General features: G+C 40.2%; 2 protein-coding genes across 2 annotated transcripts; both read right to left on the reverse strand.

Moving 5' to 3' along the window:
• Positions 1-90: 90 nt before the first annotated feature.
• On the reverse strand, positions 91-1,109 carry LOC120291506. Its single transcript, XM_039308981.1, has one exon. It carries the CDS (start codon positions 561-563, stop codon positions 168-170), a length of 396 nt encoding a protein of 131 aa, XP_039164915.1. The 5' UTR covers positions 564-1,109; the 3' UTR covers positions 91-167.
• A 1,800-nt stretch (positions 1,110-2,909) lies between these two features.
• On the reverse strand, positions 2,910-7,386 carry LOC104437662 (adenine phosphoribosyltransferase 5). The gene is made up of 7 exons (XM_039308079.1): positions 7,031-7,386; positions 6,757-6,867; positions 6,260-6,352; positions 3,986-4,135; positions 3,850-3,908; positions 3,605-3,677; positions 2,910-3,256 (listed from the first exon to the last, which is right to left on the reverse strand). The coding sequence occupies exons 1-6, from the start codon at positions 7,119-7,121 to the stop codon at positions 3,606-3,608; spliced, it is 576 nt and encodes a 191-aa protein (XP_039164013.1). The 5' UTR covers positions 7,122-7,386; the 3' UTR covers positions 2,910-3,256; position 3,605.
• Positions 7,387-16,142: the final 8,756 nt, after the last annotated feature.

Below are 16,142 nucleotides of genomic sequence, written 5' to 3' on the forward strand. Positions count from 1 at the left end.
TCCCAGTAGCAACCAAAGAACCATAACAGCCATGTCCGAATGCATACAAAAAAACACAACTGTGGCGCAAAACTCATCACCAATTCCTCACTCCCTCCTTCCACAACACATCCACCTCACAAATCCCCTTTAAATCACTCAGCACCCTCCTTCCTTCAACCTCACACTTAACCCAAAACCCAAAGAAAAGAGAGGACACGCATTTGCTCCAGAAACAGCCCTAGAAAAACTTCTCCTTTCTTCGTCCCGATGGCTCGTTCCACCCCCATTTTCATTCTCTCCCTCCTCCTCCTCGCCACCGTCTCCAATGCTTGCCACACGTGCACGCTCCCGTCCCCGTCCCCGCCCCCCGCCGCATGCCCGAGGGACACGCTGAAGCTCGGAGCGTGCGTGGACCTCCTCGGGGGAGTGGTGAGCGTCGTCGTCGGGACCCCGCCGTCCAGCCCGTGCTGCGCGTTGCTCGAGGGCTTGGCCGATTTGGACGTGGCCCTCTGCCTATGCACCGCCATCAAGGCCAACGTGCTTGGAATCAACTTGAACATCCCAATTGCATTGAGTGCCATCGTCAGCGCGTGTGGCAAGTCAATCCCTCCTGGCTTCAAGTGTGAATAGGAAAGAGATCGTCAAAAGGGGTCTTCCCTCGAAGCTGAGCGGTTCACTGGTCTTCGAAATTACGGTGTTATCATTAATTTGGAGAGTGTTTGTGTTACTTTCATGCGTGTTGTGTCTTCCAACGTTGTCGTCTTGTATGTTCTTGTGAGCAATGATTTCGTCCCGAGTGTTCGATGTGCTTTCCACTGGTCATTTGTACTTTGAGAGAGGGGGTAAAGAGATAGTTTAATTATTGATGATTGATGATGTTGTGTCATTTATTCAATATAACTAGGCAAGCTTGTTTGCCATAGTTTTCTGTAATGATTGCTGCTGGTATCTATCGATTTAATTATACTCACTCGTAGTTTTTTCTTTGCCTTTTTGTATAATTTCTTTTAATCTAGTTCAGATCCCTAGAAAATAGTTCCATTTTGTATGCTTTAAATAATTGAAGAAGCAAAGCTGCATTTCAGTTTTTTGAACTATTTTTCCTTGAGTACAAGACTCCAAGTTACATTTGCCAAAAGAGAGAGAGAGAGAGAGAGAGAGAGAGAGAGAGAGAGAGAGAGACATAAAAACATAAAAGGCAAGCTATGGTAGATAGTTGAAGTTGCCGACATGCATAGAGAATCTAAGGAAACGCAAATCTACGTATACTTACGAGGGATGTGGTTCGTTGGTACATCCTCGATTAACTTTCGCTCACCAAAGTTCGTATGCTTTTTTCTATTGAGTTAATGGCAAATCTTCTGTATCGAGAATAGGAGATCAATGAAAAATAATTGGTTAATGATGGGGTGGATCGGTTCCAAGTTCCAATTTTGGGAACCAATGACTGGACCATTGATTCTAGTTCGGTCCGGTCCAATGGAACCAGCCACTTTTTCCCCTATAAAGGGAAGTCATGCACTACGAGAGAAAGTAACAAATTTTAAGATATTGACGGAAGTAATGATGAGTGAAGAATTATTATTCCATAGTTTGTGGTACCATTAAACAAGATAGTATTTAGTTCACCTTTTACATTTTTTTTAAAGGAAAATTTAAAAAAATGTATTTATAGTTGGCTCAGCCTGGTTTTAGAAAACCGGACTGACTCACTAGCTGGTCCAAGCAGTTCGAGAAGTTCGCAATTTGGGTAGTTTGTTTTGCACACCCCTCACTAATGATCCGAATCCCGAAAGTCATATTAAGCAAAATTAAACCCGAAAATATATTTTACGAAGGCTATATTCGCTACGACATGCTTATGGCATGAGCCTCGGTTTACATCGAGGCACTTTTGAAATGCGACTCGATTAATCAATGTCTTGGAGCTAGGTAGCAGGGTCACATGCATACCACACAATTCGAAACCCCACAAGATATTTCCTTGCTGCGGTTTGCTGTATATAAGCCACGAGAATGGGCCATTGGCGGTTTGCAGAAAGTTCACATGTTGAGTCCTTTCCCCAGATATGCCTCATCTCTATGATCTGTGCGTACGCAGGTATTTGTCCTTCATCAGAACCATCACTTTTGGACCAATCAGGGCACACCTAAAGATAGGGAGTGGCTCCACAAGATCTCACATTATCGTATCAGATTGGACCGCCGTGCTCCGGTGACGCTTGCGCAGATGTTCTGTGCAGAGCAAGGCTTACCACGAATTCGAGAATGCGACGATAACGTTTATCCTGAGCTTCTGAAGTCGAGAGCGTAGTAGACCAACTGCTATAAATATTGACATTGAAACTCGCATGAAGAAGCACAGGAGAATGGTAACTCAAATGCCATTTTCTAATGCCTCATTGCCTCGTGCCCTGGACATGCCTGTCCCATCGTTCCATGAACCGATTCTAGGTTGGATTTCTTGCTACGTCTGTGACTTTGCATTGCCTTCACCTATTTCTTTGTAAAATCTTGAAAACCCACTCATTCTAAATCGAAGATCGATCTGTCGTTGCATGAGTAGTCGCGACACGAACATGATTAACATATGCACAAATGCATACAGAAGATTTCGCACAGAAGAATGGCAACCCACATGCCGTCTTCTAATGCATCGATCCTTTACATGTCGGTGCTATCGTTCCACGAACCGATTTTGACTTCAGTTAGATTTCTTGCTACTTCAATGACTTCTTTGTAAAATCTTTGACAACCCCTTCTAAGTTGAGATCGTTCTGGCGATTAACTTATGCTTGAATGCGCTAATATCTCATTCGTGCAGTAGTTTCGCATCATGACAGCCGAATTAGTTTCTTGATTTCATTCGATGGGGCTAAAGACTACCAAAGCTGAACCAGACGACCAACCAAAAAGACCCGCCCATTATAAACAATCTGCAGAGAATAATGGGCCTGGCTTTAGACATTCAATGATAAACTGCACCATCTAAATTGCCATCCACTACAGAAATGGAAAATTATCAGATACAAATGGGCATTTAATCTACAAAAGAAAAAATCAATAAAAGAAACAAAAAAAACCAAAGATCCATTGATGGTATTCCTAATGATAATCTGTTCAAAACTACAAATGAAATGGTGCAGAAACCAAGATTTTCTGGAATAGGACTCGAGTCATTGACCCTAGTATGGCGAGATCCCCTTGTCACTAACCATTTGCTCAAGCATCACATTTTGCTTTATCAGCCCAAGCACAACCTTTGACTAGGAAGCTGCAAGCCAAAATAAAGATCGAGGTCATAAGAAAAGCTACACTAGGAAAACTACAAAATCCACAGTGATGTTCTACGTAGGCCTATTCATGTGAGTCAACTGCACAACATTCGCCAATAATGATAGGAGATAGCTTCTGATGTTCCATTAGACAAAGCATCAAAAGAATGGCGGATCAGTCAAAATCTAAGTTAAACATCAGCATACAACAGCTAAACCTCATATACTCATCTAGTCACTAGGACCGTCAAGTCCAGCAGAGAGCTCAGACAAAAGAAGATAACAATTGAAAATATCCAGAACCATGCTTTCAAGTTTCATCAAGTTTTATAGGGAAATTTTCCTACCTCAACAGCATTCATCTGATAGGCGAGGCTCCACGAGAATGTAAAGCGGCTTCCCCTTAATCCTGCAGCAATCCTGTATGTATGGACAATGTAAACCATTTAGGAAATGTGTGTTTAATTTTCATGCATCATCTCTCAGAAATGATGAAAACAGAGAAAAGGCAATCCGCTTATGCAGCTGCATTGCGTTAGGGAAGATTCAATGGCAAACAGGACGGGAAAGAACAGTACTCAGCAGGCCTTACCTTGACCTCGGGCAACCCAATAACACAAGCACATTCGACCACTTCAGCCCCAACTCGTTCTGGCCAAAACAATTGAAATCAAGGTCAACATAAAACCGTATGCGATACATGAAGCAAGATTAAAGGCCAGACTTACCCAAAAGTTTTATAGCAGCAGACAAGGTCCCACCTGTGGCAACCAAATCATCGATCACTATTGCACGCTCACCAGGCTCAACAGCACCCACATGCATTTCAAGACAATCAGTTCCATACTCCAAGACATATGATTCTGCTATTACTTCACCTGCATGAATCATCAACAAGTATTGTAGGCCTTGTCACAATTGAGATCCTTTCTACCTCTATGAAACACACTAAACAAACAGAATGCAGATGAGGTGCAAAAATAGACAAACGAGACACATATGAAATAGACAGATCATTTACACGATTTACATTAGTATTGAATCTCTCCGTGATCTCTATTTAGATAGGAAACACTACTCCCCAAACACTAGCTTTGTCCATGGTTCGACAACACTACTAGATCTCTAATGCAGAGGCATTTTTTAACCACTCCCTAAATAAATAGGAACTGGAGATACCAGCTCCACTAATACAGTGGGTACTTGTGCATAACACTGTCAACAAAGGAGTGATAGTAAGAAATGCAGTGTGGTATATGGATTTCACTCTGCAGATCCTACTTTGGATTACCCCAAAAATTTTGAGGAACTGATTCTTCTTTACAAACTTACCAATTTCTGGGGCTTGTTTGGAAGGGGGGAACTACTTATTACTTCTACCTTTTACTTCTCTTCCAAAAACTTGAAAATGAACAAAAATGATGAGTACAAAAGCATAATGAAATATGTGGTTTTGCATGTTAATATATGAACTTAATGAAAGCTTATGAGCGACTATATAGAAGTCAAATTGTGAGAGCTACAAGATTTGCTACAAGACAAATTTAAATCAAGTTGTACTAGTGCTGCTTGTTTTCGCTCTATTCCTAGTTGTGATTTTGAAAATAATAAAGACTATAAAGAATATTTATCAACCTTCAGTGTTTTTATTCCAGTTTCAAAGCGATGAATGAACATTTCACTGTCTTCCGATTTACAATGCCCTCAATTTAAAAAAAAAAAAATTAAAATAAGGAAGGCTTTCACACACATTCTTCAGCCTACTTTCAATTTCCCCCTGAAAATGAAAACAGAAAACTGAAATCTTTCCACTTACCAGGGGCCAATGTTGTTAAAAACGTACAAGACAATTTGATTTACACACAACAGTTTAACTCATAGCTATGAGCCAGAGATGCATTTGAATCTCATTCAGTATGATTCCCTACAATGTGGTCAGACTCCTGGTTTGTTTGTGATCATTGGGCCCCAAAAGTTTCACATCATGCTTTATACACATCTGATAATGTGAATGTTTACACATTATTATTTTATCTATAGAGGCCTTATTTTCTTGAATTCCTTACATAGGTCATCTGGGTACATCTGACATGATCAGGTGATATTTCTTCGCAAGTAGCGTTTATATTTCTTATTACATTCTTTCTATATTATCACAGGTAATAGCTAGGCTTCACTGAGACATCCTTCTATTAAAGTTATTCTATAACATTTTACTGAATCTAATACAGAAAATACAACAAACGAGCTAAACAATTTGCCATTCGAATCTCAATTTAACAACATTGTCAAGGGCATCTTTATTTTTAACTTATACGAGTACTCGAGCAAATATTTACAAGCATTTGCATTGTTATTAATTTGAGGTTCGTATTTTGAAAAGGCAACCTGAAAGAGCGTAGCTTTTCAAGATAATATTTCCTCTATCATCCATCTACGTAGTAAACTTCCTATCATGCAAGTTAAACAGGCTCATAAATCAAATTAACCGATCAGCACTCGAACTAATTCATTTTTGGTACTGTAGAAAAGGAACCCCGTTTTAGCAGACTGACAAACACCAGTTTTGGGCACTCTACAGGAGACTTTCTAATGGCTGCAAACCTTGCATGCCCGGCCAGACGACTGCATGCAAATTCATGATAGAAGAGCTAGTTAAACACTTGGAACAGCATTGTGTACACGATTCTTGATCGCAAATGTTGCACAAATTTACTTCTTTCTAGCACTTGGACTACTATCGAAACATGACCAACATTTTGCCGCATGCAAAACATAATCGTAGGACCATCGCAACATCAGCCACGGTCAAGAGAACCAAAAAAAAAAAGGGATCTTTCAACCCAAATCATGGACAATTGCCACTCCGTATAAACCGCTGCTCAATTTTGCAACACAAGAAACCAACTTCGGTTGGAGAAATGAAAGATAAAACATGTAAAGATTATAAATAAATAAATAAATAAATAAATAAAAAGACCCGAAAGAAGAGAAACACGTACCCGGCAACTTTCTGGGCTTGCGCAAAGGGACAAACTTCGCGCCGATAGCTAATGCAATCGCCGGACCGAACATGAATCCTCTGGCTTCTACCCCTGAAGTAAGATTTTTTTTTTTTTTTTTATTTTCACCGACTTCAGCTTTGGTAGTACTCAGAAATCAATGAGGAGACAATTCTCTCACGAAATCTGCAAGATTTTTTTTTTTTTTTTTGCTTTCCGACTAATGTACTTTCTCGTGAGAGATCTTCTCTTCTCGTTTTCCTCGTTTCCCACTACCCGAGTCCGTAACATTGTAGTTTACCAACGCCTACGGATAACGACAATTCCCATCCGACTTTTACGAAACTAGCGTCAGATCAACTCCCCCCAGCACGGTTTCCCATCAACGCAGACAAAAGAAGAAAAACATAAAAAAAGGAAAATTCCCACCAGGAGCCGGGCCAAAACGGAGAACTACGCTCTCTAAATTGGAGATGACAAGGGAAAGCAGCACATGCCTGCGACGACAGAGACGTCCATGTCGCGATACCGGTCGACGAAGATGTCCACGGTGTCCTTGAACGCCTTGTGATCCAGCAGCAGCGTCGTTATGTCCTGGAACATTATCCCTTCACAGACCAACAAAGCAAGCAACTTTTTTCTCAAGAAAATGCGCCCGAGAACAGGACAACCCGCCAACAACCCACTCGCGCGCAAAGGACGAAAGGCAAAAAAAAAAAAAAAAAAAAAAAAAGGAAGGACAGCCGCCCGCCAAAAGGGAGGAACCGGCACCTGGTTTGGGGAAGTCGGGGACGACCCGGATGGCCCGGGAGATGGCCTGGAGCCTGGGGTCGCCCTTCAGCCCGTTCTCAGCTGCAAACATTCTTGCCCACCTCTCCTTCTGTCCCTCTCTTCTGCCCCTCTCTCTCTCTCTCTCTCTCTCTCTCTCTCTGTGGCTCTGTGGAGTGGAGTGAGGTTCTGAGGGAGTGTTATGCAGGCTGCTTAGGCTGCTTCCTGTGCTTCTTGTGCTGCCGCTGCTGCTGCTTCTTCTTCTTCGAGTGGGGTGTAGAGGTGGAGAGGGAGAGGAGGAGTAATTGCTGAGTTTTGCCGTAGTGGAGTAGATGGGGGATGGGGGATGGGGGAGGGGGGTGTCTTAAATGGGGGAGGGATTTTCCCTCCTAAACAGGGCTCAATCAAATCTTTTTCTGGTTTCGGTTTTCAATGTCAGACCCCAGATACATTACTAGAGGCTGCTGCTCTGTTTCTCTCTGCTTTTATTTTCGTTTTCGTTTTCTGTTTTGTCATTCATGTTGTTGTCCGAAGCAACCAAAGCAGAAGAAAAAAGGCAACCGCGTGCGGGCCACGTGACGCTCCCGCCACGTGCTCGTCACGCTCCTCCTCGTTCCGTCATTTCTCTCAAAAAAAGTTTAAAAGTAGCTTGGTTTCTGCGTAGAATCTGGAAGTGGAAAACCGAGTAAGTGATTCTTGATTACCAAATATGCAGGGTGGACTTCGAGTTTTAAAAGTTGAGACATTTATTCGGATGCGCAGATTTCGAATTTCAAGATTTAAGAATTTGGAACCTAAAATAATTTTTTTTCGTTTTTTCATAATCTAAGTCTCAACACAATCCCACATATTTTATAGTATTCGGTGATAAATGTATAATTTAAAACGACTAACATGAGCTTACATTTTATAATTGAAACTTATACTTTCTAATATTTCATATTGTTCATGTATCCAAATATAAGTGTGGTTAATGAATTGTAACAAAAGGAGGCGATAGTTAAGTTCCAAATTCCAAAAAATAAAGAATATGTTCTAGTGAATATGTTTTAGGTTCTAGGATATAAACTGTTCACTCCTACTAAAATCTGCCTATTTTTCTAATGGACGACATTTTATTTTTTAGTTAATATCGTGACAAAATCTCAAATTGATACACATGCAAATTTTTTTTTTATCACAATACCTTTGTGACAAATTATAGAAAAAAAAAACCCAAACTAATACATTTTTGACATATTTATCTTTCATTAATTTCCATTAAATTGTATACATATAATGATAACACTTTAAATCAATATACCCTTCAACTGTCACGTGTCACATAACTTGACAAATTGACAATAAAATTTAATTAAATTAATAAAGGATGGTGAATTTGCCATAAGTATACTCGATCATTTAGGGGTTTTCGTGGTATTACTCTATATATATTTTTTTATATAATAGCATATCATATTGAGAGGAAACTTCCTCTAACTACGTATTAAATTAGCTAGTTATGAATATAAACACCAATCACTTTAAATTGTAGTTAGGTTTGCAAACAGGCAATGCTTGTGAATTGTAACCCACCAATCAAAAAAAAAAAAAGTAATTGGGAAGAATATACAGTCTTTCTTTTAATGAACAAGAATGATAAAAAGGGATGACTAGAATCTCATCGCAAGATTTTTTGAATACGGGACGCCGATCCATGTTTTCTAGATTAAATAAAGTTGCAATAAACAACTTTCTAGATTAAGGGTGACTTTTTTCTTGGATATAGATACGATCTTCTCCAAAGTCATGTGGATAAAGTGACTTGGAGGATCATAGATAATGTTAGGCATAATTATATTTGCTTAAGAAATCATTCCATTAAATACAGTAAGAGCCAATAAAGAAATGTCGAATATAATCAACTTATTTAACAGTACAAGCACGAGCCTATTAAATCAGCTCATGCCCCAATTTAACGTACCATAATAACGCTGGTGATAGCAATTGCTTGATTGATTTCGAGACGTGTTGAACGTCCCCAAATAGTAGAGTTTTATCACTATGAAATATTTGCCCATTAAATATTGAAATTTGGGAAGTGATTGATGTCTCATTTAAGGATTGCGAATATCCAAAGACCACGTGATTGCTTCCTTTCCACCCCTAAAGAAACATTTCTACGACAAATGGACAAAAATTCTCACAGAGGGTAATTAAAAAGATAATATATATATATATATATATATATATTTGTATATGTAAGTGAAACCAGGGTGCGCGTTGCGCACACTGTTCGCAGTATCTACGCCGCCGTGCGGAGATTTGATTGGAACGTGGGTTTTGCTGTCGACTAAAAACATTAAAATCAAGAATGGGCTTATCCGGTGAAAAGGAAGATTCGCGTTAAAAGTAACCCCCATCCCGCCCTCGAGTTTTCGGCAGCCCCCATGCCCTTGACGCTTTCTCTACTCTCCAGGAATAAGGATTATTTTTAGGTACCCCACTAGAAATCGAAACTATCCAAAATTAAGCATTGAAAAATGCCTAGGATGAAGCCAGATTCCTAGATTAGCGGGTGATCCGACCGGGATTAAGCCTGCCGACGTCCGAAAATGGGAAATCGGGTTGCTGTCAAGGTTGAGCCACTCGATCCTATCATTAGTTGGATAATGAATATGGCCTATATTGTTTGGTTTGCATTAATAGTCCACCACGTCACTTAATTCATCGATTTAATGTGATGTGTCATTCACGAGTGCTTAAGGGTCACTGGCCGACTAATTGTTGTTATCTATTTACATGATAAGGGCAAGTCATGGAGCAAAAAAGAAAAAAAAAAACATGAATCAAAGAGATGCATTCCAATATAATATAACAAGATAGATATAACTCATAAAAGAAAAGAAAACCCCAAATCAAAGAGATGCATTCCAAATATAATATAACAAGAAAGATATAACTAATATGTCTCATCATAGCTAATATAAGTTCATACTATTTACAAATACAATCTCGACACATGCATTGATTGTTAAACCTTGCTCCTTGAGTGACCAGTTAAAAGAGCTTTATGATTTCTACTAAAATCGACATTTCTCGATTCAAGTAATTCATTTTTCAAAATAATAAAATTGCCATGCATTTAAGTATACTAAATTGAAATCAATGGACACCCCATGAACATAACCCGTTCTTGCATTCTCCCCAGTACGACTCGTCTTAATGTCATTGAAATGGACAACCATAATTTTGTTAAAAAAATAGAAAGAGAAAAAAACCCACAACTTGTCCGAATTAACATTAATGGAATTCTGAAATTGCACGCGAAAAAATGTTCTTTACAAAAAAAAAAAAAAAATGCGTACTCACAATCAATTTCCTTCTTCAAGGTGAACACCTAACGTAGCGGCGTTAAAGTGGCAAATTTGAAATCCAAAAGGCCCTTAAAGGAGAACTTAAATACATGTCGTGCAATCTAGAGCACCAGCAGCCAAGCATTCGCCAGACTAAATACCAATCCAACTCCCCCAAAAAAAAGATAAAAAAAATAATAAAAAAAACGAAATGATAATAAATGAATGAATGAATAAAAAGGAGAACAGGGATCTGGCTTTAACTCGGGCACTGTAGATTTGGCCCCCGGTCCCTGCTCCTAAATCTTCTTTTGACAGGAACGAGGTGAGGTTCGAGGTTCGGGTCGGGCAGGGGAGGGGAGGGGAGGGGCAGTTTCGTCAAAGCGGGGCGCGGCCTGAAATCGACGGCTACAGATGTATGTAGACGAAGATATAGAGATAGAGAGAGAAAGAGAGAGAGAGAGAGAGGGGGAATCGAGCAGGCAGCAGGAGATTTCGTAAAAGATTCGGGGGACGTGGTCCCCGATGTTGGTCCCCCTCTCTCGCCCTCCCCGCCAACCCCGACGTCCTTTTTTTCTCGACTGCTACTGCTCCGTTGCTGCCGCTACACACGCCCGCTTTTAATGACGTGGCGTTATTGCCCCGATTGCCTTTAATGACAGCGACCCCCCCGCCCGGCCCGTTTCCCACGTGTCGCCCGCTCGCGGTGTCCACGCCCGACCACGCCTTCCTCCCCAGAATTTTTTCGAAATTGCGTGACGACCCCCCTCCCCCACCCTTGTATTTATGTGTACAAAGGGGGTCGCCAGCATATGTGCATGCTCTTTTAATGAAATCCCAATAGCATTTCACCGCTTGGCAGCAATTTTTCTATTTTTTAAAAATAAAAATAAAACTGTTCATCGTCAACCAGCCAAATCTGATGTTGGCGATTGTCGGCCGAGATCGTACGATCTCAAGCGACCCGAGGCAACATGACCTCAAGCCTTGTTGCTTAGGATCGTGCGTGGCTCTTGCCAGGGTCGGACAACCCTGGATAACGAGGCGTAGGGTCACGAAACCTCAGTGGCTTGCATGCTACCCCAAGCTCCGTTCATCGGGGCCCAGTGACCTCGAGCGATGAAGCCTACGGTCGTTGACAAGCCCAGGCACCGCCGTTGGTGTTGCACGTCATTGATGTCATTGACCGGCCACGAACCCTAAAAATAGTGAGAGTAGAATGGGAATATGAGAAAGGTAGTGGAGGGTAAGATGGGAAGAAAAATGTATAGAAATAGTATTTTGGCACAAAATTGGTCTCTATTCTTCTTAGGCTTTCAACTTTGTTAATGCTGGCATTTTGAAAGACTTGCCAAACACTTTATAATTTTCTTAAGGAGTTTTAGAGGTTGAAAGCCCATTGTTAAAAAGTTAAACTAAATGCAGTCTTAATATATTAGGCTCATTTGAAGTAATCGACCGATGCCGATATATATTTTCCTTAAATAAGCCGTGTTTACTAATAATATTTTAAGATTGCTCACTTGACAATTGTTGAAAGACTAATCTTGACGAGACAATAATGCGAGAAGGGGCTTCTATTAAACAATTTTAGCAAGCGATTGTCTGATTCCCTCCATAATGTCTGATTCGTCGAATTGACATTACAACAGGAGTTGCTATATTCCTTACCTAACTCTACAATTCGTGGCACCATTTTCACACCAAGCATTATCATAGATTTTTTCCAAGCACTTATTGAGCATGCTGCATATACAGTAGTTGAAATTTTAAGACACCACGTCACCGACCATACGTAATATAAGACACAATTGATGCATCGAAATTTACAAAAAAAAAAAAATAAAAAAACATTTCAAATTGTTGCTTAGGTTCCACGTTAAATAATATGGAAAATATTTTTAGTAAAATTATTGCTCGTGCCATTAATAAAAATAAATAAATGAAAAATATTCATATATAATTTATTTTTCCAAAAATATTTTTCCAAAAAAAATTAGTCGAGATTGTTCCTTCTTTTCACGAAAATCCGCCGCAGCGTATCCGTTAAAGGCAACGTTGCCGGAAAGGTGCGAGGTCCTATGTTTGGTTGCGCGATTAGTGCTGTCCCCCGGGGGTGGGTCTCCACGCGAGGAATTACACGTGTCCAGCCCGGTGACCTGTCGCTCTTTTGTCGCCTTGCGCTTGCCGGGCGGGCCCCGCCCCCGCCCGCCCTCCTCCCAATAAATTAATACTTTTTATTGCGTGGGCCCCGCGGTTCGGATACGATTTTTGCGTCGTGGATTTTGTGAAAAGCAATTTCGAAAATCTCGGCACGGCCGCTCGAAAGGCCACGCGCGTGTCTCCCTCCTTTTTTCTTTTTTTCTCCCCCTTTTTCTGTGTTTGCTCTGGGCCCACCGCGGGCGGAAATTGCCAATTTCCACCTAATTGACATGGGCATTTGGACTCGATGAAAAGGGAAAAAATATTTCAGGACTCGAAAGGAAAATTTTCACGTTTTCGATTGGGGAATTGCCAAGCAGTTCGAAGCGACGAGAGATGTTGATTGCGAGTTTTCGAATCGCAATGATATCAAGTGGTAATTGAGCAATTGAATTAGGCAGATGGTAGGTGACAAGTAAAGAATACATAAGAAAAGCATGTAGAGTCGCATGCAATAATGCACAACATGTGTTATGGGGTTTCGTCTATCCTCACTTAGCTGGAGCCCATATGTAAGAGGATAAGCTTGAGGCATGCAAATATTTTTCCCCACTAAATGCACGTGATTATTAGTTTAATCTCGATTAAAAGGCGTGCGATTATTGGTTTCGTGAGCTTGAAGAGCTCACTTCTGGCTTTGAGAGTGTTAACCCCTTTGGAATTGTGAAAGTGGAGTTATGACATCATACTACTGCAAGCAAGCTTGCCAATGATTTTTGAATCGCAATTATATCAAGTAGTAGTTAAGTAATCGAGATAGACAGATGATAATAGCGAGCAAAGAATACATGACAAAAGCAAGTAGAATCACACGCAACAATGCCTAGCACGTGTTCTGGGGTTTTGTCTATCCTCACTTAGCCGGAGCCCATATCAAAGAGGATAAGCTTGAGGCATGCATATTCTTTTTCCCATTAAATGCACGTGATTATTAGTCTAATCTCGGTTAAAAGGTGTGCGATTATTGGTTTCTGAGCTTGAAGAGCTCGCTTTTGGCTTTGAGAGTGTTAACCCCTTTAGAATTGTGAAATTGGAGTTACGATATCACACTACCGCAAGCAAACTTGCTAATGATTTCGAATCGCAATGATATCAAGTAGTAGTTAAGTAATCGAGATAGGCAGATGGTAGTAGCAAGTAAAGAATACACGAGAAAAGCATGTAGAATCACATGCAATAGCGCCAAGCACATGTTTTAGGGTTTCATCTATCCTCACTTAGCCGGAGCCCATATCTAAGAGGATAAGTTTGAGGCATGTATATTTTTCTCCCCATTAAATGCACGTGATTATTGGTGTATTATCGGTTAAAAGGCGTGCGATTATTGGTTTCGTCATCTCGAAGAGCTCGCTTTTGGCTTCGAGAGTGTTAACCCCTTTAGAATTTGTGAAATTGGAGTCACAACATCACACGACTGCAAGCAAGCTCACCATTTTTTCTTTTTTCTTTTTTTTGGGTGGCCAAAATGGAGCCCAAGTCTATATTGTAGGTCAAGGTCAAGGTCTTCAAAGCTGAAAGATTAGGTGAATTCTCGATTGATGGAATTATGGATGGGGATGGATATGTCACGGTGCATTTGTGCAGTTGCTCTAAGTGTTGTCATGGTGCATGTCCCTATTGAAAGGGTCCACAAAACATGGGCGGGTGAAAGCGGAAGAAATAGCACGACCAACGTGCAAGGCTTGACTATTCATAAGCACGCGTAGGAGGATTTTGTACTGTTGCCAAAGAAACAGGACAGCATCATCCCCACGACTTCAGGACAGGATATCGCTCGATCTATAGTCGCGTCCAGTCATCGAGCTAAATTCGTGCCTCCGTCGTAGTCGTCGAGTATGACCGGCGACCCAATTGTATGGACATCATTGTTTCGTTGATTCGGTCCATGGATTTTGATTTAAAGGGCGTTAACATTTTGTAATTACGTCGTTCAATCAATCAATCCTCAAGTATAATAAGTACTGGAATGACATTGATGAAAAAGATCGATGGTTCTCTCATCAAATAGCAAAAGCTCAAGAAACAAAGTTTCATACAGAAAAAAATTCGTTGTCTCATTAGCCTTATTTCACGAATCGAGTCTAAAAAAAGGGATTTTAGCACGATAATCACATGATAAATGTCTAGTGAGAAATGAATGTCATGGCGGCAAGTCAATAAGCAAATATTCCTTCGTGATCAAGCGAGGGAATGATCGAATTTTCTTTTTCCGTTCCTTAACACGAGCAATCACATTAAATCAAAAGTTTCGGGTCGATTTTCAAAAGTTCACACGACCTATGCACAAAAGGTGGAGGGGTCTCAAGCCGACCTAATTTTGCAATCGTTACAGCCCCCTTTGCCTTAGAATCGCATTTTACAGGACGCCCGTGTTTGTCCTCTGCCCACAATTTCAATCGCAATCATTATTTTTTCCCACATTTGGAACCAGTTGGGTGAGGATAAAAGCAAAATCTTTCTAGGAATCCGGGGCGAATTTAAAAAAAAAAAAAAAGAAAATTTGAGATCTATCTAGGGTTCTTGGGACCCGCCAAAGGAAAAAGAGCATCCTATGGTGGTGGACCTACGTGAACTTTTTCACGGGGGGGAGGTGCACAAGATTTCGAATGACTTTTGCCGATTAGTTCCCAAAGTATTTCCATCCAGTCCCTAATAAAAGGTAAAAATAAATATTTTAAAAATTCTAAAATTTATCATGAAATTACAATTAAATCTTAAAAAATTTAAAAGTTCAATTAAATCTCGAAACTTATGAAAAATATAATTAAATTTTAAAACGTTCAAAAGTATAATTTACTCATAAAATTTATCAAATTGATCAATTAAGTTCTTTTATTGATTACACTTTTTGAAATTAATAATTTTTAGAAAAGTTTCAACACGTTATTACACTTTCTTCACACCTTTCAATACTTACTGAATTTTTTAAAGTTTCAAATGAATCTTAGAACTTGCGGAGTAAACCTTGGGGAGGTCACCACCACCTCTTGTGCTCTCGGTAAGTCACCTTCACGACATCCCGAATCAAACTCTTCTTTTTTGCTTTAGGGGAGAAACTCGCGGTCAACAGCACCACCTAAGCGGTTGATCTTGATGTTCTGATTTTTCACATGGTATGGGTTGTTAAATGTTGAGAAAATGTTTCGTAATAAGAAATGATCTAACGAAACAAGTCGTATCTCGAATCACAGCTAATCACGTCACATCTCCCTCGATCGCAGCTAATCTCGGCCGAATCTACTTTTTATCCGACGCTTTTTGGAGTTTATGTAATCACCAGACAAGCTGCTTCAGCTTGTGATTTTTTCGACGCACTTTTAATTGTTGGCTTTATCCACTTCCCCACTACGTGCGATGTGGGGAATCTCTATTTAAATGACACTTTTTTCTTTCCTTTTTTTCTCTTTTTCACTTTGGAGAAAAATTAGGTATGTTTGATATTAAGTGGGTCATTTCGGATGTGACGTTTTTGTTATAATTTTTTAATACCCAAATGACCAGCACGACAGGTTTTAGAGTCTTTCTACTAGCCACCGTGACGCCTCTATCCTTCTGAGTTAAATAAGGTTGAGATTTTT

The sequence above is a fragment of the Eucalyptus grandis genome, chromosome 3, assembly GCF_016545825.1.
Source record: "Eucalyptus grandis isolate ANBG69807.140 chromosome 3, ASM1654582v1, whole genome shotgun sequence".
In the NCBI taxonomy this organism is placed as follows: Eukaryota; Viridiplantae; Streptophyta; class Magnoliopsida; order Myrtales; family Myrtaceae; genus Eucalyptus; species Eucalyptus grandis.